The 25,720-nt window shown below is 37.9% G+C and overlaps 2 protein-coding genes across 3 annotated transcripts in view; one reads left to right on the forward strand and one right to left on the reverse strand.

The window, feature by feature from the left end:
• LOC129751254 (glucose dehydrogenase [FAD, quinone]) overlaps nucleotides 1-25,720 on the forward strand; it is a 207,148-nt gene that overhangs the window by 29,745 nt on the left and 151,683 nt on the right. For both annotated transcript variants that reach the window (XM_055746641.1, XM_055746639.1), the window contains exon 2: nucleotides 13,033-13,050. The gene's annotated coding sequence lies outside the window, so the exon portion shown is untranslated. The remainder of the gene's footprint in view (nucleotides 1-13,032; nucleotides 13,051-25,720) is intronic.
• Nucleotides 16,521-22,031, reverse strand: LOC129753076 (uncharacterized). The gene is made up of 2 exons (XM_055748877.1): nucleotides 17,993-22,031; nucleotides 16,521-17,503 (listed from the first exon to the last, which is right to left on the reverse strand). Exons 1-2 carry the CDS (start codon nucleotides 22,029-22,031, stop codon nucleotides 16,521-16,523), a joined length of 5,022 nt encoding a protein of 1,673 aa, XP_055604852.1.

Genomic DNA, 25,720 nt, shown 5'->3' on the forward strand with positions numbered 1-25,720 from the left:
GGTGCAAGGAATCTCAGAACTAATTTTGACTTATTTAGACGTTCAATTTCAGTACCGTAAAACGGGGTTACATTGATCACAGGGGTTGCTTTGATCAACATGAAATTTTGACACATAATCATCAATAACTAAGTCTATTGTTAAAATATCTTCAAAAAATTTTCTATGTTTAAAAACCTTTAAATTGAGTTTCAAATTGGGAAAAAATTGGTTTATTTTTGTAGTTTTCAATTGTAAGTAAAAATGTTATTTCAAAATCTTGAAATATTTATTTTTTTCTTAAGGTTCGCAAACAAACACCCTTCCTGATGAAATCAAAGCGTTAAGAAGTAACGGGTTGATTTTTGTGACAGTTCGACTTTCTTCCTTAGCAAATGAATAGTTTTGGTGTAGTTTTTGTTGTATTTTGAGGTGAATTTTTGATATTTAAGAAATAGGGACTATTTCCAAGAGTGCCATTAGGACAAAAGGCTAGAAATCTTGTAAAATGGTAAAGTTTGAATGAACAAATTAAAGGGGAATAGTGCGAGGGCCTAGAGCATTGAATGAAGGCAAAGTTTCATTTGTTTTTGTAGATAAAATTTTATTAGTAATGTTTAAAAATTTAGCCCCTTAATTTATGCAGCATTTTTGTCCATCTTTTGATTTTATTTGTTGTTCGGCCTTAAAACACGAACTGTCTCAGTTTAACAATGACTAGCATTTGTAAATATTAGGTTTATGTAATCGACCGTTTTTTATGTTTATTCTTTAATTTTTGGCTATTTTTCGATCTTGGATTTCAATCAAACAACTGTTATTTGTGAAATGCCCGACGTTTCGACCATTTTTGGTGGTCTTCCTCAAGGGTACTGGAATTTTATTGGTTTCAAAAACTACAATGAGCATTGTTAAGAGTCTGGTTTAAAGTGTGTTAACTAAATTGTCTATTGGTTGTTCTTGTCAGATTTCGTTTTTATCCAACGTTCAGGTGTCCAGTCTTCGCTGCTCTTCTGTGAATACATGTTTGTTATATTTTAATTTTATTTCTATCTACTGTTCTCACTGTTAAATTACTTTTTCGATCGGGATTAAAAAACAATTTTTCATCCGATTTGTGATAGCGCACTGTAACTGTCGTTTTGGAAATGGAATCTATTGTGTGGAATGTGTGGATAGGGTAATTTTTGAAACCAATAAAATTCCAGTACCCTTGAGGAAGACCACCAAAAATGGTCGAAACGTCGGGCATTTCATAAAGACATACACCGTCTTAGCCGATTAAGGCTTAACAGACTGAATAAATGACGTGGACAACTTAAGATTAACCCTTCGTTTCATAAAGTTAAAAATTTGTAACAATTAATGTATGGAAAAAGTGAAAAATCGTATTTTATTTTAATTTTTTTTCTTGATGTACTCATCATTTCCAGCTGTAAAAAAATGATTTTTAAGGAAAAATAAAAAATCATGAAATGAAGGGTTAACATTCAACACCCAGTACCGAGATGGGAATCGAACCCATGCCATCGGTGACCCAGCGATTACCGTCTTACCACGCTAACCACTCGACCACCAAGACGTACGTAAATAACAGTTGTTTGATTGAAATCCAAGACCGAAAAATAGCCAAAAATTAAAGAATATTTGTAAATATTATGAAGGTATTTATGATCAAGGAAACTAGTTAAAACGGTCAAAATAGTGGCTGATCAACGTTACCTCAAAGCATCAAATTCTAAACAAAGACGAAATCGATTTTTAAATCAAATTTATAGTAGTCTAATACCATGCAACCATGTTTTACATTCATAGGAGTCCAGTACTGATTTTAAAAATATGAAACATGCCACATTCCCCTTGACAGAATAAATAATAGAGAAATAATGAAAAAAGAGATGAATCTTACCCCGTTTTACTGTATTCAAAACTTTGTCAAGTTAAAGTACGATTCCTATTGAAGTTATCGATATTATGTACTGAAACTGTAATCAGTGTTATCCCTCCGTATTTTTCCCCTACTCGTCACAATACCCAACATGGAAATCCTTTTTATGTTAATGCATGCTTCAGAATTTTGTAGCATATAAGGCTAAACGACTTTATTTTTCACTTTTAAAATAACAGCAAGACTGACAGTCATCAAAACGATTTTTCTAAATACGTAGAGTGAATCAAGCAATGAAAATAATAAAATGTTTGTATTTTTGAATAATTTTAAACGAATTCGATCCCATAATTTTAGCCATTTGATTTTCGATTCTCAAATTTTCTAACAAATTATCTTTTTTTAATAATTTCTGGATGTTTTATAAAAAATATTCTTACATTGATCGTTCGTCATCTTTATTTACAGTATTAAGTTTTCCAAGAAGGTATTGTTTTATCAACAAGCGAGGTTTTAACACAGAGAACAGACGTACAAACTCGAACAAAAAATCGTCAAAAAAGTGTGTAAAATTTCAAATGCAATCACCCAAAAAATACGTTAGAAATTGACTACAAACAGTGCCATCTATTGCACCGTTCAAAGTTACAAATCAATTTTAAAGTGCCCAGTTTTCAAAAAGGCGTAATCGTATATGAACTCACAAAAAATGAATCCAATGTCTCAGTAAAATGGACGGCTTTAATGTATTGCTAAATAAATGAAATCAGAGTTATTTTTAACTGGGCGAAATTTCACTTTCTTTATTTTTGCACTACTAAGAAGTTCAGATAACTAACAGCTTCGGTTGAAGTTTTCGCACTTCTTAAACAGTAATTTATGTAAGAAAATGTATCACCTATGTCCAATCAAATACAAGAACATTCTTGACGATCAGTCTTGCCCAGCAGTATTGATTCTAGGCATTTCAAAGTGGGTTACTTACACATATCACTTTAGCATCCAGCTGTTTAAAACTATGTATTTCTAACAAATTTGAAGAAAAAAGATAATATCTAACTTTTATGATTTTTTTTTCATGCAACATGGTGAACGTTCGTTTATCAAGTTTCGAACGAAACTTCAACCGCGATTTTCTTGAAGCATGCTAAGCAGCACATACGACCTATAGAAAACTGACTGAAACTTAGTCAGCTTTGTTTTGACAGTTCTCTTTGGTGTGTTTGGAGACATCTGGTGGCCCAGCCAAAAGACAAAAATTGGTTCCAAAAGGGTGTTGGGATTTGTACACAACTTTCGTGGTAAGATGTGTCCTCGAAGAAGTCTCGGGAAACATAGAAAAAAGTTAAAAAACATTTTTAGTAAAAGATATTTTTTTGGGTCCAAGTTGTAACAACTTCATGGCACCGCAACGAATGCTTACCAAAAATATTGGTTTCTTAAGTACTTGAAACCAGTATTCGGATAGAAAGAATGAACTCCGATTAGGCTGGAACAAATATCAATTTCTTTTTTGTAAAGCCCACCACCCCCCCCCCCCCCACCCCCCTTCGAAATTTCCAAAAAACCCGGAGGGGAAATAAATTAAATTTTAAGTGTTTTAAGGAAATTTCGATAAAAAATCAAGTTTCCGAAAGATTACAAGACCATAAAACAAATTTTGGAAGATGAAAGTTATTTCACCATGTGTATTCTTGATTTTGTTGATTTTTTTTCGATAAAAATTAACTTGATTTATAGGTTTTGTGCGATGATATAGTATGCAATTTTGTTGCATACATGCTTTTGTCAATTTATTCCAATTTATTTGTATTTCGCATTATTTTTTATTGTACCCCTCCCCTAGCGATGTTCCAACTCAGAATGACAAAAGATGGATTTGAAATTTGTTTCGGCCTTATTGGTTTTGGTATTGCTATCCTTTGTTTATCTCATAGTTGGTGTAACTCATTTTTTAAAATCAATATTGAAATAAAGGTCATGAACAGTACGTAGTGTTTATCCCTATAACTTGTTTTCCCTTTAGAGAATCCGATTTTTTATTTTCTTTTTATAAACTATGATATTTCCTGTAGAAATTGGTTGACTGGAATTGCAAACACCTAAAAGACTTTAACGTTTAAAACGATGGTTTTTTGTGAATACAATTTTAGCCTCATTCGACCCACTTTGGAGACCAAAGAAAGTCTCGGTCGAAGAACAGTTAACTTTGCGCCTCCCAAACACAAGTGGACAACAAATAGAAAATGTGTGCTTCTATCGTCACGTACGAAGAAAGATATCCACGCAAAAGACACAGAAAAAAAAATAAAAGCAGACAACGTTTGCGTGACGCCCAGTCCAGCCCAGAACGCCCCAAAACAGCCGTCATCAACTTTTTGGCAAGAGCTCCCCAAACCTATTAATGTAAGGAGGCGGTTGGCTTCTGGCTTCACTCGAGGTGACATGGATCCATTAATCGCTCGCTGACACTTTCGGAATAAGTTGAAAAGTTCCTAGACAAGGGTTGATCCCCTTCATCACCGGTGGCCATCTAAAATGCCGGCCCGAGGCTCAGTTGCTAAAATTCCTCCGGCCAAAGCTGCTGAGAACATAAATAATTCTTCTCAACAGAAACATCATCTTCATCATCATCATCATTTCTGTTTTTTTTTTCATCTCTCGGCTCTGAGAACATCCCACAATGACAGCCACACGTTAATTGAGATAAGTTCTATGAACTTCATTTCTCCCTCAACTCAGCTCAACTCAGGTGTGTGGAAAGAAAACGGCGCGTTCAGAACCTTGAACTTGAAATGTAGCATCAATTATGTGTGGTAAAGTACTTGAAAGAGCCGGTATTCCGACTTGGGGCTGTTGAGACATTCAAGATACTGCTATTTCTGATCTGAAGCGGTCATGTGCAGAAAACCGGTTTCATCGAACGAATGAGCTTCAGCAACATATTCTGTATGAAATTGGCCAGGTTGAATGTTGGGTTCGGTACGTTTCAGCCTTAATGCTTTCAGCCTGGTCACCGAACTTAACCCGGCCGCACCCGGTACTTATCGGAGGGGATTGGGACGTGCTAATAATTTTAATCGTTAGAAGGATTATTGGTTGAAATTTATTGTGGGCTTCAATTTTTTCATTCACATCCGTTTTCCTAAAATTCTGATTAAGTACACGCAAAAAAAAATCTACACGCAGCGGTTACGTGAAAAACTTCAAAAAAATTTTTTTCACGTAAATTGTACGAAAAAAAATAGTAAACACTTCCCTAATCAACCCTTTAATGCACAGTGTTGTTTTAAAACAACACTAATACAAATCCAAATATCTTGAAAACGCGTGGATATTTTTGAATGATGTATCCACGAAAAATATTCTTGAGATGAAAAAAAAATAAGTCCATGCTATTTTAATTGCGATATTTTCATATATGTGTAAGATATAGACCAAAGTATGCGAAAAATTGCAAAAATAAAATTTATTTATTTATTTATTTTCTTTTTTTTTTTTTTTTTGAAAAAAGTAGTTTTTGGAAAAAAGATGTTATTTCTTCAGATTTGCAAATTCTATCAAATTTTTTAATCTAAATCAATCACAATCACTTTCCTGCACCCAATGAACAAGGTTTGGAAGAAATTTGCAAAATCTTATTGAAATGAATGAAGAATTTCAAAAAATATTTTCCAACTTTGATGGGCCATAACATTTATAAAACTCAAAATAACTAGTTCAAACCTGTTGAGTTGCGTTATTCGAATTAAAATTTTCACTGAATCATTAACTGATATTCTCATTTATAAAAGCCATGCATTCAAGGGTTAAAATTGATGCATAAGGAATATCACCTACAATTTACGTGAAGTTTCAATGAGTTCAACGCGATTGGACTATGGAAGCTACAAGAATTGTGTTTAGAATCGAAATGAAGTTTTACAGAAAATTTAATTTATTGTCACTTTTTTTTTTGCACAAACACATTTGAAAAACAACACACTTTATGCCGGAAGCTCTGCAACGAAGCTTGTAATATCCTGTAGCAAAAAATCAATTAAATAAAAATGCTTATTATCTTAATGCTTAATAATTTACGTGGTCCGAATTAATGAAGACCCAGTTTTAAGGCAATTATCGGATCTATCTCCGATGGGTTTACGAATGGCATCCAGTTTAATCTAATCCGTCCCACAAAACGTCGTGCCACCAGTTCAACGGAAGAGAGACTTGCTTCCAGAACCATCCAGAAAAATGGTTCTGATTTGGGAAAGATATCTTGAATATTAAATTCACCAGAATGCCAACACTTAACGGTGATTCAACAATCTTTTCCAATCAGAATTCGAGAAAAAACTCGAAAAAATCAACGTGTGTACATTTGACAATATTGATTCATTATTTTTATTTTCACTGTTTTCCGTCGCACGACTTAACTTGATGCATATAATTCCTAAAATTCACTCGGTCCATGGTAACCGTTTTCAATTTCTTGGATGTTGATCAGATCTTTTCAGATAAATATACGATTGCAAAAACCTGTTTATTAATAATAAATAAATAAATTGATTATTTCAAGATATAATTGAAATATTTCTTTTCCATGAATGAAAAAAAAACGGAACTTAAAATAAAAATCGTTTTTTAAATCATTATGTCTCAACATGAAAGACATGGTTTCGACTTTGTTTTAGTTTAGATTTGTAAAAATGCTTTTTAAAAATTTGCAAAAAGTCCAATATTTGATTAAAACGCGGTGAATCCATGCACCCATAGTGAAAAACCATGTATACATCACAAATTTTCATTTGAATCTATAAAAGTCTTTATTCTTTACCTTTGGCATGCAAAAAAAAAAAATATTTTGGATGAATGGCGGCGAACCTGTGCACCCATGGTAAATTGCTCTACTTATAGAAAAAATACGCTTAAAAACTTACAATATCAGGTATAATTTACAGGCAACGTGTTGAAAAATTTCAGAGCGATGGATGCTAGAAAATATCTACTAAAACAAAATTGAAGTGGAATTGATAATTCGTTTGAATTTTTTGATAATTATTTGAAATATTCATTTTATGACATACACGCATTCGTCAGCTATGCTAAAACGAGGTGATTCCGTGCACCCATGGTGAAAAAATATTCTATTTTATAACAAAAATGTTGTCGAATAAATAACAAAATAATTTCGAAAGAAAAAAGTTAAAAATATTATGATATTAAAAATTTCCCCTTTACCAGTCATTTTGACTGGTCACGGTCCGAATAGGTATATTCAATTTGCCGGTCCTTCTAGTGTTAAAATTCATCCACTTAGACTTTACGTGAAATACATGCGGCTTTACTTCAAGCCTCACGTGGAATTGATTTAGTTCAACAAAATCATAGTTCGCGTGAAAAATCCCGTACAAAAAAAATTCATAATTATTTTGGTTGTATAATCAAAAAATAAAATGAGAAGAGAACATCGACAAATCAGAAGAATCGTTTTGTAAAACTTTTGGAGACTAAACTATTAACACATTCCGGCAATTTTATACTCACCGTGTGGAGCATATCTCTCGGTTTCCCTTTTTTTGAAAGATTTAAGCTTTTTTCCTCAGATTTAAGCTTTAATCTCCTATGTTCTCAAGGCAAAAAAAAGCTAAAATCTGAGGGAAAAAAGCTTAAAAACGAGATTCACGACCACAAATTTAAAAGATGTTCGTCACACGATACATAGACAAATCATGTAACGTTGTCGGGATCTGACTATTAATTAAACTTATACTCGTTAACCATGCTCTTGGATTTTAATGTTTCTTGGGGTAGTTTACTAATACCGATTAACCGGATATCTTAATATAATTAACAAGGAAAGAAAAAAATAGATTTTTTGCTTAAAACAATAAAGATCAACTTTCAAAACTATGGAAAAAAATCAAATCAAGCCCAAAACCGAAGCTGCCTGATTGAGAACCTGAAATAGTTCTTATTCTACAGGATTTTTTTTACAGAGATTCAAATCTGCCTTTGGATTTGACTGTCTGAGAGGAAACCCCTTCAAGTAACTATGAACACATGAGGTAATTATGAGCAGCTAATTTCAGGCCACTTTAAAAATTACCTGAAATTTCTTATATGAATAGGGTGAACGACACTTTCTATTGGGGCTTGTGATATAGCACAGTTGGCAAGTCAGTTGCTTCCTGAGCCGATGTCCGTAAGTTCGAACTCAAGAATAAACATCGAACACAGTTGTACCGGATTAGTTTTTCAATAACGATCCTCCAACTGTAACGTTGATAAAGTCGCGAATGCCATAAAGAGTGTAAAATGACTATAATCGAAACAAAACACTTTCTATTTTGGTTTTATTCTAAAATGATTATCTGATTTCAAGCTTTCGCTGAAAATAAAACAATATTTGAGTAATTTTTCATTATTGACGATTAGCTCCCTTGACAGCATCATAGCATCATAGCATATTTTCCTAGGATTAATTATTTCCTGTTGGGGAGAGAGTTCACTGCAACAATTAAGAGAATTGAAAAATTGGTACGAAAACCATTAGCAAGTGCGGTTCCACAGAAGAAACAAAAATAATGTTGATTTATCAACACAAAATATTCAATTTTCCCATACAAACCTTAATGTTCAAATTTACTCATGTAAACGTTATTTAAAAATTCTGCAAAAAATATGGATAGGTTTTGAAGCAAATCGAAGCTTAACAGATTCCAGAGTTTAAGAAATTAAAAATGTCCCTAAATCGACTCAGTCTGGTGTCTAACTCGGGAATTCCTTAAGATGAAAAAAAAAACCAAGGAACCTATAAAAACAATCAATTCCAATGAAGAAACGCTAATAAAAGAATATCAATGTTCTATTTTACAAAAATTATTATTAACAACTTCCGTTTCGCAAACTGTTGACAGTAACAAAATCATCGGCAAAGAAATGACATGCTTTTGAACTAAAGAAAAGTGATGAATAACCTAAAGTTTAGCTAACGAACTTTTATCGATAGAGATAATTTTATCTTTGTTATTTCATATTTTTGCAGCAAGCATCAGTCAAGTTTGTCAGTTAAAGTGCCTAAGGAGCGTATTCGAAAAAATGCAACACGTTGTTTTGTGAATAATTTTTGAATGCATCAATGGAAATTTAAGAAATTTTCAGCGAAGCATTCTGGTAATGTAATGTTCACATGTGCAAATTTTTATGCTGTTCTTTCAAGTCGTTTTTTGAGATTGCGTCCAAAGAAGAAGTTTTTCTACTTTAATTTTTGGGCAACACATGCGCCATCTATAATACATACTATGAACCACCTTTTTTCAAATCAAGGCTCTTTTTGATAACGTTCTCTATTTCCTGAAACTTGACTTTCAAAATAACTCAAAATTTTCGATTTGGTCGAAGTTATAACTAATTTAGTCAAGTGTGTTTCTTCAGCACAAAAACAACAAATTTGACTTTTTATCACTCCATCACAGTTTTTGCGTAACGGTACGATTTCGGATCCAACTAAAACAGAGTATAAACGTTTACTGATCTTTTGAAGGGCTTTGCAGGCTTGGAGGCAGTTTTCTCTGTTTATTTATCCATTCATCGTGTCAATCGTTATGAAACACTGAGTGATTTTCGGTTTCCACAGATCGTTAGACTCCTCAACTAATTGGCATAACTTATTTTCAAATATTTTTCCTGTTTTATCTCCAGAAAATACAGGAGAGATTTGTCAACGGAAAGCTTCTGGCTAGAAACCTGCCAGGTGACCAATAAAGAGTTATTTTTGCTGTTCATTGCTAAATTTTTCAAAATATTTCCCCGTTAGCAGTCTAAATATTTGGGGCACGATTTGACCACTGTTTTCAAAATCGCACCTAGTATGGATTAGTCATACGAAAAGAAGCAACTTTGTGTGAGTGAGTACTCGGGATGGAGAAATGTTTCTATGGTTATTCGGGAAACCTCCAGAGGGGAGAAGAATAATTCGATAATATTTTAAGTATTTGAAAATTTGTCAGAGGAAAGTATTTGAAAAAAGGATTTAAGACTCCTCCACTCTTTCCAGTGGGGAGCTAGAGTAAGGTTGCCAGATTGCCCGGTTTTATCTGGGTTTACCCGGATATTTGTCATTAAATTTGGGAACCATACGGCCCGGCCCGGTTGCCCGGATTTCATGTAAAAGTGCCCAGATTTTTCCCGGATTTATTCAATTTATTTGGCGAATCAAACAAAATAAAAACAAGTAATAATGTAAAAAAAATTAATAATGCCTCCTAAATGATTTTTTATAGCAAGTTTTATGAAATAATACATGAAAGGTATTTCGGAAGCCTTCAATACGATTTTAAATCTGTCAAAGGTTTTTGATGACCAAACATTTTTTTCAATATTTTTTTCTTGATTTTTGTTGAGTAAATTCTGGGTTTTGACAACAATGCCCGGATTTTTTGTCATCTATTTTGTAAACAAATGCCAAGATTTTTCCAGGTTTTGTATAAAATTGCCCGGAATTTCCCGGCCCGTATACGTGCTGAAAAAATTCTGGCAACCTTAAGCTAGAGAAGGAAAAGGGGTGCACGCTTCAATTTTACAAGGTTTATCAAAGCACACCAGGTCAGCTAATTTAAGTATAAACAAGGCGTTTTGGAAAATCATCATAAACTGAGCACTGTGTTAATTCTAATCAATGAAAAAAATATTTTTTAAAAATTGAGATCAATTTATAATTATTTTTTTAAATTTTTTTTAATCGCAAACATCTATCGATATTGAATTGGAAATTGATTTTGGTTTGTTTTAGACAACCATAGACAACATATATGAGTGTTATTTAGAGTCTTTAAAATGGAATAAAAACAACAATCATTTAATGAGAACATAATTACCAAGTTTGAAAACAAAAATCGGAAATGTAAACTAATTTTTAAAAATTTTTAATTCAACATGTACGAATTTCCAAATCGTCTCATTTTTGCTTGTATAAACCAATTTCACACTTTTTAAGCGCCGATGTGGTCTAGTGGATAGGCTGGCGCGAGTCTGGTTTTAGTATGCCAGGCGTACTGGGTTCGATTCCCGGTATCGGCAAGAAAACTTTTGGGTTCGAATCCCATGAGTTGCCGACAGGTAAGATGTGTTTCCTCATATAACTGACTATATAATAATAATGTTCAATCAGTTGCCAGCTGGCCAGGTATATACACGGATGCCGGAATACCTGTAAGTAAACTAGCCCACCTGATTGACTCGTTCTTCCAAAATAAACATACATCAACACAATGCACTCACTCCATAACAGTTCACACGAAGCCATGGGGTCCGGGTATGATGAACGCGGTGCATTGGAGATTTGTCGAACTTAATAATCTAAAGAATGCATGTGAGCACATACTTAGGCAGAAACTGCGGTGAATCCGTGCACCCATGGTGGATAACCAACATACATACATACATAAACCAATTTCACACTTTTTTCCTTAATAATAATTAAAAAAATGAATTTAAAAGCTTTTCCAGCCTTTCAATAAAGTTTTCATTCAGCGCTGCTATTATTTCGAACATCTGGAAAAATGTGTATTTTTTTAATGCGCCAACAAATGCACAATGCACTTTTCTTCAAAAAACTATTTGTTATGTTTGAATGAGTAGGTATTCTTATTCTTTCATTTCTGCGAATGAGCTACTTTTGAAGACATAACTCAAATGATATAAAATTAATCATGAAACTCTATAAAATTGAACACAACACTTTCGGTGGCTCAAATATACTAAATTTGTAATTTGTAAGTTTATTGCATGCAAACCTTTGTCAAATTTGTTCCAGTTAATTGAAAATTTGGATTATTTTTTATTTTCCCCCCTTCGTGATGTTTCAACTCCAAGTGACAAAAGAACGATTTCAAATATATTCCAGCCTTACAGAATTTTAACTTCAAAAACAAATAAAATTTTTCCTTCATTCAATTTCCTAGGCCCTCACACTATTTCCTTTTTATTTTTCCTACAAACTTTTCCATTTGATAGGGTTTCTTGCAATTTGTCCTATGCTGGCTTACTCTTGAAAAATGTCCTTATTTTTAAATATCAAAAAATTACCCCAAACTACAACAAAAACTACACCAAAAAGAATACATTCACTAAGGAAAAAAGTTGAACTCACACATAAATCAACCTGTTTGCTTATAAACGCTTTGATTTTATCAGGAAGGGAGTTTGTTTACGATGCTTCGAAAAAAATTATATTCCATGATTTTAAATTACATTTTTACATACTTTTGAAATTTACAAAAATAAACCAAGTTTTTCCTAATTTCAAACTTAATTTATAGTTTTTTCAAACGTAGAACAAGTTTTGAGATATTTTAATTTAGACTTTGTTTGTCATGATTATGTGGAAAAATTTCATGTTGATCAAAGCCTCCCGGTGATCAATGTTACCCGTACATACACCCGTATTTTTTTTTAATGATGATAATAATTTATACGAGTTAAAAGCATTTTACATGCGACGTGCTGATTTTTTTTAACATCACTGTATATTGGCATTCGCTTTTTAAGTTATTTCAATTAGCTTTAAGATAGAGAATAAATCAAATAAAACTATCCTTTTATTTGATAGAATACGCACAATTCCAAGTTACAGATAAAAATGGGAGATTTTAGCTTATCCTAGACAAAGTAGATAGCCGGTTTTTTTAAATATTTAAATTTTTCGATTTAATAATTCTTCCAACTTTTCACATTTGTTCATTGAAGTGTTATTAGAAATAAAAATAAATTTTTTTTAACCTTCTTGTGGAGTTTTATTCTGTGCAGCTATTTTTTTCTGAAACATAGAATATGTTTTATTCTCCAAATTCATAAATGAAGTATGTGCCTTTTAACAAGCAATCTCGATTTTGTTTTTTTTTAATACATGGTACTATATCTTTTATAGCGTGGGCACATCATAAATTTAAAAATTAGCATATACATTTTGAATTTGCTTTTATATTCTTGAAAAACGATTCTGGAATGACAGAATCCTTTAAAAACTATTATTAAAATATTTCTTCTATTGATTCTAATTTAGAATGAATTTTGAAATCCTACAAAATGTATTTGAAAATTGATCTTTTGCATAGAATGAGGATCTGATGGAGAAAAATATATTTTATATAATAACCATATTCTTCTTTTCTTTCTTTCAGCTTGGTTTTGCGTATAAAGTAAGTACAAATGTATAATGAAGAAAATAAAAAAAACTAACTTTATTACAAAAAAAAACTGCTGGGAAAATTTTTGAACAAACGTTTACTCTGCTGTCAAGTTTGATCGTATTACTGAAAATTTAACATTGATCATATCTATTTTACACGTGTAGTATTCATCATTTCCAGCTGAATCCTTCACAAAAATAAATATATCAAATGTCCAATTATTGATATTTATAAATGAGTAAGGTATGAATCTAATCCAATGATAGCCGACATTAATCCATGAATATACAAAAAGCTGCCCCAAAGTGCACGTTTTCGTGCGACGATCTGGAAAACCACAAATAGCTCGCCAAATGAGTGGATGTTGTAATTTTATCGTGTTTGGAATCGTTCTGCCAAGTCATGAGCAACTCAAGAAATCTAATTAAAAACTGAAAGGCAAATTCCATTACAATATTCATATTCAGTGTAAGTGGCTTATTTGTTGTGTAACCAAAGCTGACCCATTATTGGCTGCAGCTGTTCCGAAACTATATTTTCAATTGAATAAATTTTTGAAAGAATTTTGATAAATTATTCCTGAAAATTTGGTGTGCAAAAGAGCACATCACTTGTTTTTTTTAACTTCCTGTATTCAATGTAATAAAATAAAGTCTCAACCTATTTTTCATGTGCCCATTTTTTCAATATGAAGCTAATTTAAGATAATTTTTTTTTAAATTTATTTATGACACTCTACCACCTTGTGGCATTCGTGTCTAACTTGAGATAATGATTTACAGAAATATCAAAGAACTTCGTCTATAATTGATATATCGTAATAGTTGCAATAAAAACAGTAGCATTCGTATCAGATTCTCTAATCTCTAATTGTATCAGCTATTTAATCAAATGACAAGAACTTTTAGATCAACTCTGTTATTTTCATTAATGAGCACTTGGGCCCTGGTTTTAAACGGCTTCGTTTTGCATAAACGTCTAATTGTCACCAATGCATTATTAATTAAAAGCTGCTCCCCAAGCTGCAAATTATCAGAGGGTCACCGTCTTTCCAGTCATACTAAAAAAATACCCATTATTAAACAACAATTGAATCATTCGGCTGCAAAACATCTGAAACGAGTCACATCGATTTCATCAATTATTCAAATTAGCGTGGAACTTTTCGTTCGTCCTCCACGATTCGCCGAGCATCGTTCGTTCGTTCAGAAGTGATTTGCAACTTTGCTTCCGCGATAATAACAAAATATGTCCCCGCAAAAGCTAATTTCGATATCTGATTGTTGCTGAACTTGAACGAATTTGCCGAGCATAATTTGCCTTGAAGTTGTCTGCTAAGGGTTGGGTGGGGTAGTCGAGGAGCTGAATTGAGGAGAGAGAAATTCTCCCATCCGTAACGACAAACTTCATGCCACCTTCAAACCTCCAACGAGGCGCCATCTAAAAGCCATAAATTAGATAATTCACAGCCACTTAGCTGCACGCGAAAAGTGCTACAAATGAATATCTACTATTGCTTCGATGCGACCAAACCGGAGACATTATGCTGTTCGTTTTTGGCGTGGAGGCGAATCATTGCAAGCATTTGCACGACAAATCTGGTGCATGTTGTTGCTGGAAAGCCCCTTTTTTGGAACATGGCAATAACGACTTTTAATGATTCAATCAAAACCGCAAGCACCCAATTATTGGGCGTAACTTCAAAGCAATCTTATCGCGCCGGGATGAAGAAACTGTCAAATGCAGAAACATGTCATAATGTTGAGGTTGTGCTGAAGTTTGTTAAGCTGTGTCATTGGTCACCTTTCATTTTCAAATTAGTAAACGGATAACTTTTACAAATGACACATTCCTGCGTGACGTGACGACTTTTTGACTGGATTTTTTGCACAATTGATTTTTAGCTAAAAAACCCCAACAAACTATACATCTTCTTGAATATCAAATTGAAATTCCCTATCCAACAAGTCTTTTTCCGCGGTTCCGAAGTTTTCAAGAAAACCAAGCGTGACGTGACGACGGGCGACAAAATGATTTGTACAAAAAAAAAATCGTAGAAACAAAATTTCTCATCTCCCTTAAATTTTAGCAAAAAAATCTATAGATCTAGAGATTTGTAGCAACATAATTTTGTACTTTTCTTATAGTGTTTTAATAAAAAAAAAAAACAAAAATTTATAGAAAAACTAGGTTGAAAACGTGACGTGACGACGCAGAAATTTTTAAAAGGAAGATTTTCGTTCCGTCCTCACGTCACGTTTTCGTAACGCAACAACAGCATGGCAAATTGTCAATTTCCTATACAAAAAAAAACATTATTTATCAGTGAATAGTCACCAGGCAGCAACGAAAATGTTTTGTACCGAATATATTATCCGCATCGGCCGGAGCTGCAAACTTTGAGTATTTTGATTAAAATATCGATTATAATTGTTAAAAATTACACTTAATGTTTCCTACAGCGCATCAGCAATATTAACCCTGCTTTACAGTTAAAAAAAATAGTCGATTATTGCCATACAGACTCGGATTAACATTTTGGCTGTATTATCAAAGTTTCTGAACCGTTTTTCATAACGTATACCATTTTGGAATCGTCTCGTGTTCACTACCCATTTGATAAAAAAAATATTATGAATATTTGTGTGGCGTTTGAAAATCGAGTCCAAAGAAAACATTATCGAAAAGAAATGGCGCTTTTTGAATAAATATCGTGACCATACCGGTTCGAATTAAAGGTGTCCACGATGAAATTGTCACACACAAAATTGATTCGCAAAATTCGAGTTTTCATCCGATTGCCGTCAATTTAAAAATAACTATTTTTGGGTTGCTTGGATGGCCTTAACCCCCACCATAAGAATTGTTGGGGTGTTGTCCAAACCCTTGTTTGGACCTCGCAGTGGACTGTATGGTTTGGATTCCGAATGGGGCTAACCTTGGGCTCCTGGTTGGTTGAGGTATTCCGTGGGAGGTATGATGATCCCTGTGATGGTGACAATTTTCTGCTCCGGTGGTAAGTAACAACTCCGATTTTACAAATTAGGCACACTTTATTTTACGGCAAAAAAGGTACACATTTATTTGGCTCTAATACACACTACTTTGATAACGAATTTATTGATTACGAAAACTACATTTAACATACATATATTCAGGCAAATTAAATTTCTAACTAAGGGTCTAACATGACCAGTGCCAAATCGCTCTTAATAGTAACTGACTCTTATACAATACAAAATGGTGCAAAGATGCTAAGGGTTTTCTTCATTTGGTTAATCTTCTGCAGTTCAGTTCTGCCGATTAGCTGTTTCACTCAGAATCTATCATCTTCACAAGTCCTTCTGCTTCGTGGGTTTTCGACCGTCACAGCATCGTATGTAGGGTTCATAGGTCGTAAACCAACATCCCGGCCCATCCTGAAATCGCTCGAATTTCTGAAAATAAAGAAAAAAATCTCGCGAACACAAGGGTGGGTGCTACTGATCTTTCTGAATCTCCGAGGAACTGGCTTGATTGGAATCTGGTTGAGATGCTGAAGGCAAAAAACACAGCTTTTCAACCGGACGCGTAGAAGGTCCCGTTGCAGTCTTCAAAGTGACGACCCTGACGACTCCATCTGACCCTGGATGAACTTGTTCAACTCTGCCCATCTTCCAACGGCTAGGTGGCAAATTTTCCTCCTTGATAATTACCAACTGTCCAACCTTGATATCGATCGGTTTCTTCCACCTTTTGAACCGCCCTTGAAGTTGTGTCAAATACTCCACTCTCCAACGATCCCAAAAGTGCTGAAGCTTCTTCTGCAAGGTTTGGCTTCGATTTAATCTATGCATGGGTATTTCGAGGTAACTTCTCTCAGGCAGCTGTTGCAATGGTTCGCCAATAAGAAAATGTCCTGGTGTTAGTGGTTCGAGGTTATCAGGATCATCTGTTAAAGTGGTAATGGGCCTCGAGTTGAGGCAATTTTCCACTTGTACCAAGAGTGTAGTCATGTCCTCGAATGGAATTGGATTTTCTCCTAGAACTTTCAAGATGTGCTTTTTGGCTGATCTGACTGCTGCCTCCCAAAGTCCGCCGAAATGAGGTGCTGCTGGTGGTATGAAGTGCCACTGGATATTGTTGTTGGCACACTCCTTAGAAACCGCTTCTTTATGTTCATCGCTACGAAGCAACCTGAGTAGCTCTCGAAGATAATTACGAGCCCCTACGAAGTTCGTTCCATTATCCGAATACATGTCGGAGCAGTATCCTCTTCTTCCAATAAACCGTCGTAATGCTTGAAGGAAGCGATCTGTTGACAAGTCGGATACCAGCTCTAGGTGAACCGCTTTCGTACAAAGGCAGATAAACACCGACACATATGCCTTGACCGCTGGTCTTCTGGGAGCTAGACGAACATATACCGGTCCAAAGTAGTCGACGCCGGTTTTTGAAAATGCTCGAGCTACTGTGACACGTGCTTGAGGTAATTCTCCCATAAATTGCTCAATTGGGTTAGGTTTAGTACGGAAGCATCTCATGCAATTATGAACTACCTGCCGTGGAACATTTCTGCCACCAAGTGGCCAATACTTCAATCTCACTGAGCTAAGTAATAATTGAGAACTGGCGTGTAGAAGTTTGATGTGGTAGTGCTCGAATAACATCTTAGTAAACAGGGGTGAAATTATGAATCCTATTCGATTCGAGTTACCCGTTTCGAGTTGAACTCGAATCGAATTAGAATCAGGATTACGAATCTCGTTCGAGTTCTAAATTTTAATGTACTAGATTTCGAGTAAATCGGGTAGTAGATCATCTCGAAACGTTCCATTCGAATCGAGATCTGTAATGCCAAAGTTGCTCGAATCGAACGAAACTCGATTGTTTCGAGTTCCATAATCCCGCCCCAGGTGTTTTGCTGGTAGCACTATGGGATGCTTTGTATCTTCTGCTTCAAGTGATCTACCCAATCTTCCTCCAACACGAATCAGTCCGTCCGACGATATTTGTGGGGTAAACCATCTTAATGGTGAACTGCGATGAACAGCTTCGTGCTTGGTTAGAGCCTTCCACTCAGTAGGAAATGACTCTTGTTGGATACGGCGGATAATTGCAAACTCTGCTTCTCTCAACTCCTCTACTGTCAGCAAACTGCTACGGTTGTCCTCGGAATTTCTGAGTATTCGCATGAGTCGCATCCAGTATGCGGTACAACGTATGAGCTTAGTGAAGGACGAAAATTTTTGCACATACTCCTCACCAAAATGTGCTACGCAACTGGTAGCTGGGTGTGCAGAACGACGAACTTCCTCTTCAGCTATTGGTGACTCCAGGGTTCTTGGCTGCTCCGGGAAATGATTTTGCCCTAACCATTCAGGGCCTTTCCACCAAAGGTCGCATTCCTCAATCTTCTCTGGGTCCATACCACGTGAGATGAGGTCTGCTGGATTCTGCAGGCCAGGAACATGTCTCCAAGGATAGGTTTCGGTAAGTGTTTGTATTTTCGCAACACGGTTAGCTACGAATGTCGACCATGTCGCCGGGATTGCCTTCAACCATTGAAGGACACACGTTGAATCCGTCCAGAAATGCATGTCAACCTGCATCTTCACCGCTGCCTGTACCTTGCTGGATAATTCCGCCGACAAAAGTGCTCCGCAAAGCTCCAGTCTTGGAATAGATTGACATTTTAGCGGTGCCACCTTGGATTTCGATGCTAGTAGACATACGTAGGATTTTCGATCTACGTCGACGCTCCTAATATATGCGCACGCCCCATACGCGCGCTCCGATGCATCCGAAAAGAAATGCAATTCCACCTTAATTGCATTGGGAATGATAGCACAACGTTGAATCTTTAAAGCGTTCAGGGTAGGTAATTGATCGTAGAAATTTCGCCACTCTTGTTCTACGTTAACCGGTACAGGATGATCCCAGTCTAATCTGTTACCGTCTTCTTGTAGTCGCCACAAACGCTGCATGAAGATTTTCGCACTAGCTGTTACCGCTCCTACCAGTCCCAGGGGATCGAAAAGCATAGCTATGGCTGACAGGATTTTTCGTTTGGATAATCGCTCGTCCATGGGAACTTTTTCAATGTTGAAATTGAACCGAAAGTAATCGGTGCGTGGGAGCCAAACCAATCCGAGGGTCTTTACTGCTGGATCAGGATCTAGATTTATCTCTTCGGTTTGTTGTAGGGCCAGATCTTCGGAATCCACCTCTCTGAGGGCCGCAGCTGAATTGGATGCGAACTTCCTTAGACGAAAACCTCCGCTACTCGTCAACTTGATGAGATCCACACACAACTTGACAGCATCTTCTTCTAGATCCGTACCGGTTATTACATCGTCCATATAAACGTCCTCCTCCAATGCCTTGGATGCCGCTGGGAATCGATGATGCTCGTCGATGGCTAGTTGTTTCAACGTTCTGGTTGCTAAGAATGGCGCCGGTTTCGTACCATACGTAACGGTGGCCAATTCAAAGGTTTCAACTTCCTTGTTAGGGTCAGCTCTCCACAGAATGCTTTGCCAGGGCATATCCGCTTCATGAATTCCGATCTGTCTGAACATCTTCTCGATATCTGCTACCACCATGATTTGTTTCATCCGACTACGCATAATGAGAGCACGAAGCTCGTCCTGGATTACGGGTCCAACCAATAACGCCTCGTTGAGGGATATGCCACTGCTACTTTTAGCCGATGCGTCGAACACGACTCGTACCTTTGTGGTTGTGCTAGCCTGCTTGATAACTGGATGATGGGGAAGGTAAAACCGCTTTTCTGGACCCACATCCGCCCTGCGCATGTGTCCAAGCTCCAAGTATTCCTCCATGAAACCGTGGTATTGTTTACGTAGTTCTGGCTCCTTTTCCAGTCTACGTTCCAGGGATTGCAGTCGACGAAAAGCCATCTCCCGTGACTCGCCAATGTTTGCCAATATCTTTTCGTTCTTTGGTAACGCAACGGTGTATCGCCCATCGGAACTTCTGCACTTGGTTAGAACAAACTGCGCCTCGCAGCGTTGTTCTTCCGGGGAATAATTGTTCAGAGACCCTATCTCTTCACAGGACCAAAAACGAGTGAGAAGTTCATCCAAATCTATCTTTGCAGCCGTATTGCAAGCTATGCGGGAAGTAGAACCTTGATTCTCCACGGATCCTGTTACCAACCAACCGAATACTGATTCTATCAGCATTGGTAATCCTTCTCCTAACGGAATTTTAGCGTGGCTCGGGAAAAATGAGAAGAAGTGCTGTATTCCTAGCACCATGTCCAAGGATTGCGATTTAAAAAATGCCGGATCGGCTAGCTCCACACCTTGTGGAAACTGCCAAGAGGAAACCGCCACACTGGTAGTAGGTAGATCCGCTGTGACCTTTGGTAGTAGAAGGAAATCCATCGACCGAGAAAAGTTTGACATTCTTGACCTAATAACCGCTGACACTTGATGTTTGACGCTGGTGTTAGATTGGCCAATCCCAAGGACGGAAATGTTCGAACGCCTACGAGATACCTTCATACGTTGACAGAGCCCCTCTGTCATGAAATTGCACTCCGAGCCCGAGTCCAGTAGAGCCCGCGCTTGGAAAACCTTGCCTGTGTCGTCTTCCACTAAGACGACCGCTGTAGCTAGCAGCACTGTTGACGAATGATTCCTGGCCATGTTTGAAGAAACTGACCCCGAGTTGGCTGCAGGTGTGGTTTGGTTGGGATTTAGAGCGGGTGTAAAGGTTTGTACGACGCGATTATTGGTGTTTCCGCCATCGTCTCGAAAGCAGACTAGGGTGTGGTGTTTTCCTCTGCATCTGCGACAAACTTGGTTCGATCTGCAATCCGAATCTTGGTGGCCACGCCGAAAGCAGTTTCTGCAGAGGGAGTTTTGTCGCAGCAGCTTGTCTCGAGCGGAAGCGCTCAACCTCAGGAACGTAGGGCATGTGTACAGCAAATGGGATTCTGGACAAGCGATGCAACTTCCGGCCATCATCTGGGTTGCGCTGTGGCTCGTTCTGGGAGCGCTGTTTTTCTTCTGCCATTGAAAAACTTCCGGTTTATTCTCGTGCGCCTTAGACGGGAGCGATGCAAGGATCTTCACGCGAGTTTGGAGGAACTGAGTAAGATCTGCTACCTTGTCCTGCTCTTGATTAGCGCTATGTTCTTCCCATGCTCGACGAGTGGTTGGGTCCAACCTGGAGCACAGCATTTCCAACAACAGCAGGTCCTTGTACTCCTCTGGTTTGACTAACTGGTCCAGGGTCTGCACGACGCGTTCGAACCCTTCCAGTAGTGTCTGGATATCCACGGCCGACTCCTTAGTCACCTTGGGTAATTTGAACAGGTTCCCAATCTGCCTGCGCTTCAACACCTTGCTGTCGTTGTACCTGGTCATTAAGATGTCCCAAGCTACCTGATAATTTGCTCTTGTGAGCGCCAGCGGATCGATGAGAGCCCTCGCTTCTCCGGTGAGACAGCCCTTGAGGTAGTGGAACTTCTCAACCTCCGGTAAGTCCGCCTTGGTGTGGATCAGGGATAGATACAGGTCTCGGAAGCTTAGCCACTGGTCGATGTCGCCGTCAAACGTTTGCAGCTTAATCTGCGGTAGCCTTACATGCTCGATGGTTGGTTGAATCGATGAGTCCATGATTCTGGTGGAATGCAGAACGCTGCTATTGACTTCCAACTCCTTTATGCGTTCCAACATGGATGCCTTCGCGTTGTAATATTTGGTGGTGAAGTCCTGGCGTATATTCGAACAAGTGGCCTCCTTCGATGAATATTCCTCGTGCATTTCAACCTCAATCAGCGCGTCGTTGATTCGATCCCACAATTCGTTGAGTTTCTCCAGCCGAACATGGATTTGTTGGGCTGAAGAAACCTCCCCCAGAGTGCTCGCGAAAGTGGTTATGGACTTAAACATCTCCATCAACGCCTTCACCTTTGTCTGCAGATTTCGAAGTGGTGGATTCCTCGAGGACGAACTCGTGGTGGCATTCGTAGCCATGGTTTCGGGTTTCACACAGGGGTTCACGGTTGAAAAAATCACGGTGTTAGAATTCAATTCTTATTTGAGCTTCGGCAAGGAACATATACTCTGTAGAGCTTAACTTACTTTAAAAAACTTAAAGCTGTGCCCCTCTACAGGAAAGCTCCTTCAAATCCAGAATTGAATGGTAATACGCAAGATGATTTTATGGCAGGTATTATGCTTCCAGAAACGTGGTTGAATACGCGTGTGATATGTTGTAGAGCTCGATCTCGATCAGACAAATTATGTTGTGGGCGAGAATACAATTTTTGTTGTAGTTTTCAATTTCTATCAAGCTTCGGCAAAGGACATATACTCTGTAGAGCTTAACTTACTTTAAAGAAATTAAAGCTGCACACCTCTACAGGTACGGAATTCCCAATCGAATTATTGCTTCCTGTATGCGCCAACTGCGCCTCGGATAGCTCGATTAATTTATTGCGCCTCGGTTGTAATAATTTTCGCTCGGACTCGGATCAGATTTGCGAGAGTTGGCAGGAGGTTGGCAGGATAAAATGGTTTAGTATTGATCTTCAAATATAGCTTCGGTAGGACGTATACTATCTGGTTCTACTAACCTCACCGAAAAATAAGTTGCGCTGAATAAACTCAATGTCGAATGAGTACAAAAATTTGTTGAACGGTGTACTCGATCATCCAAAAAAAAAGTGCAATATGTTTGTAAAAATGCACTAGTGGGCACTTTGCTCACCAAAACTGCCTTCCAATATCGAACATCAACTTATTCCAATGTTCGATGCACCATATGGTTGTGTTCGTGAGATTTTATTATATGCGGTATCAATTCAGTGTCGGTTCAGTATCACGATAAGTCCAGCAACGGCCGGTCAATTTAGTAAAGTGCGGAGTGTGAATTTACTAACCTGACCAAACAGGCCGTGCTCGGGGATAAAACGGTCGGTTTCGTGCAGTGCGAGTTCTCCGGATACGTAGTGCTGGTGTCGCGACTCGCAGTGAACGGGGGCTGGTGTAAACCTTCTTCGCTACGGTGAGTATCACGGGATCGAAGTTGACCGTGAAATGCAATGGCGACCTTTCGCCTAGTGACCGTGACCTTGAAGGATCACGAATGGTTGGGGGCTGAATATCGTTGTGTTTTCTCGGGGATGGGATGGATGATGGCACAAATTGATGAAGAAATTAACCACCGGGATGGTTTATTGATTGGTTCGGATAATTCTCTGCCTGGCTGTGCTTGATGACGTCACCCTTGACGTCGGCTCCAACTTTCCCAAGTGTAACGATCAATGACGTCACGGTTGACTCGGTAGTGGTGATCACTTTCGACGACTTCGATGATTGTGATCTGGCGCTATCGGAGTTGTAGTATCGTTGACCAGTGGATGTGTGGTGGTTGATCGAAATTACCAATACGACCTTGGATTGGCTCCGGAGTTGTTTACGAAGAGAGTGTAAAAACGAAGGATGTAGTATTCACAAAGGAGGTCCATGCATCGACTGAACATAGACTGCAAGAGTAGTTTATTTACCTGGAAAACCAGTGAAATCCGCTAGAGCTGCAGTCCAGTTGATGTATGTGGTGTGAAAGTTCGAAGCAATCCAATTAATTTCCAGAATCCATCCGAAAATTGAAGTGTGCTAAACGCAGCATTTACAGTTGATAAACGGCGATAGCTTGTAGTATTGGTGGGGTCCGGTGTTCGATGAGATCAAGAAGCATCCAACTCACTGGTGAGATGCTGTTACCAGTATGTGATTGATGGGGTTTTGATGAGCTTTTGGCGGTCGTGCGATGAAATTTAATTTGTTCCCTTTCCGAATGGCGATTTTTAGCAGAAATTGTTCCCGAGGAGCTGGTGATCCGGCTCGAAGGACCAAATGTTGGGGTGTTGTCCAAACCCTTGTTTGGACCTCGCAGTGGACTGTATGGTTTGGATTCCGAATGGGGCTAACCTTGGGCTCCTGGTTGGTTGAGGTATTCCGTGGGAGGTATGATGATCCCTGTGATGGTGACAATTTTCTGCTCCGGTGGTAAGTAACAACTCCGATTTTACAAATTAGGCACACTTTATTTTACGGCAAAAAAGGTACACATTTATTTGGCTCTAATACACACTACTTTGATAACGAATTTATTGATTACGAAAACTACATTTAACATACATATATTCAGGCAAATTAAATTTCTAACTAAGGGTCTAACATGACCAGTGCCAAATCGCTCTTAATAGTAACTGACTCTTATACAATACAAAATGGTGCAAAGATGCTAAGGGTTTTCTTCATTTGGTTAATCTTCTGCAGTTCAGTTCTGCCGATTAGCTGTTTCACTCAGAATCTATCATCTTCACAAGTCCTTCTGCTTCGTGGGTTTTCGACCGTCACAGCATCGTATGTAGGGTTCATAGGTCGTAAACCAACAAGAATCTTCACAACCTGTGAACCAACCATTACTTTTTTCAGTTCCTCGACTATCTTCACTACCTTAGGTCGTTTAAGCAGGTGCAGCTTCATAATCGCCCAGTACTTCTCGATGGGGCGGAGCTCCGGAGTGTTGGGAGGGTTGAACATTTTCGGCACAAAATTGACATTTTTGTCCGCATACCACTTCAGCACGTCTTTGGAGTAGTGGCATGAGGCCAAATCCAGCCAAAAGATTGTAGGGACGTTGTGGGCCTTCAGGAGAGAAAGCAGCCGCTTCTGGAGGCATTCTTCCATGTACACTATTGTACACCTTCATCGTCCATTCATCGTATCCTGGGTCACGAAAGGTGCACTCCGCTTTCCGCACGTGCAGATGGCTTTCCAAACAAGGAATTTCTTCGCAAATTTGGACATCTTCGACATGCTCCGGAACGCTGAACTTATCCTTGGCCGTCAAGAACAGGTTTCCGAGGTTCTGTTTGAAGTCGGCCTTCACATATGTTTCGTCGTCCATGATGCAGCATTCAACTTTCGTCAGCATGTTGAGGTACAACTTCCTGGCACGGGTTTTGACGGGCTTGTCCTGCTTCTCGTCACAATTAGGGGCCTTTCGTTCCTTGAACGTTCAATGCCTAGCCTTAGTTTTGGCCTCCTGGACAATACTTCGGCTTAGGTGCAGCTTCGTAGCCACATCCCAAACGGAGGCGTTCGGTTGAAGGCCCCAACTACGCGGTTGTTATTTTTGGTGTTGTACGGAATACTTTTTCCTTCACTTCTGGGCTTCCGATTGGTGGTCATTCGTTCTTCGAACCGCTTAATCACTCGCGACACCGTGGAATTCGCGATTCCCAACATTTTAGCGATGGAATGATGCGAGAGATCCTTGTTCTCGTGATGATTGAGCAAAATTTTATCTCGCACGAGCTGTTCTTTCGACTTCATTTCCGCGAGTTTTGATCACAGGACTTTAAAATTTGCAGGATGTAAACAACGCACTATTAATTAAATCCATCCAAATTTCATTAAATTCTACCCAACGGTTAAAAAGTAAGAGCAATTCCATAGTGTGGCAATTTCATCGTGGACACCCTTTAATGAAATCTGACTATGTTAGCAACATTTGAGAGCTGATTTAATGATTCGTTCGAAGCAGAGGCTTTTCATGTGACCCCTACCGCCCTCTTGGGGGCGTTGATAGCTTCTAGAGGGGCGGTGAGCATAACTTTCAAATTTGAGGGGCACTGAAAGGGCTCACGGTG

The sequence above is a fragment of the Uranotaenia lowii genome, chromosome 3, assembly GCF_029784155.1.
Source record: "Uranotaenia lowii strain MFRU-FL chromosome 3, ASM2978415v1, whole genome shotgun sequence".
In the NCBI taxonomy this organism is placed as follows: domain Eukaryota; kingdom Metazoa; phylum Arthropoda; class Insecta; order Diptera; family Culicidae; genus Uranotaenia; species Uranotaenia lowii.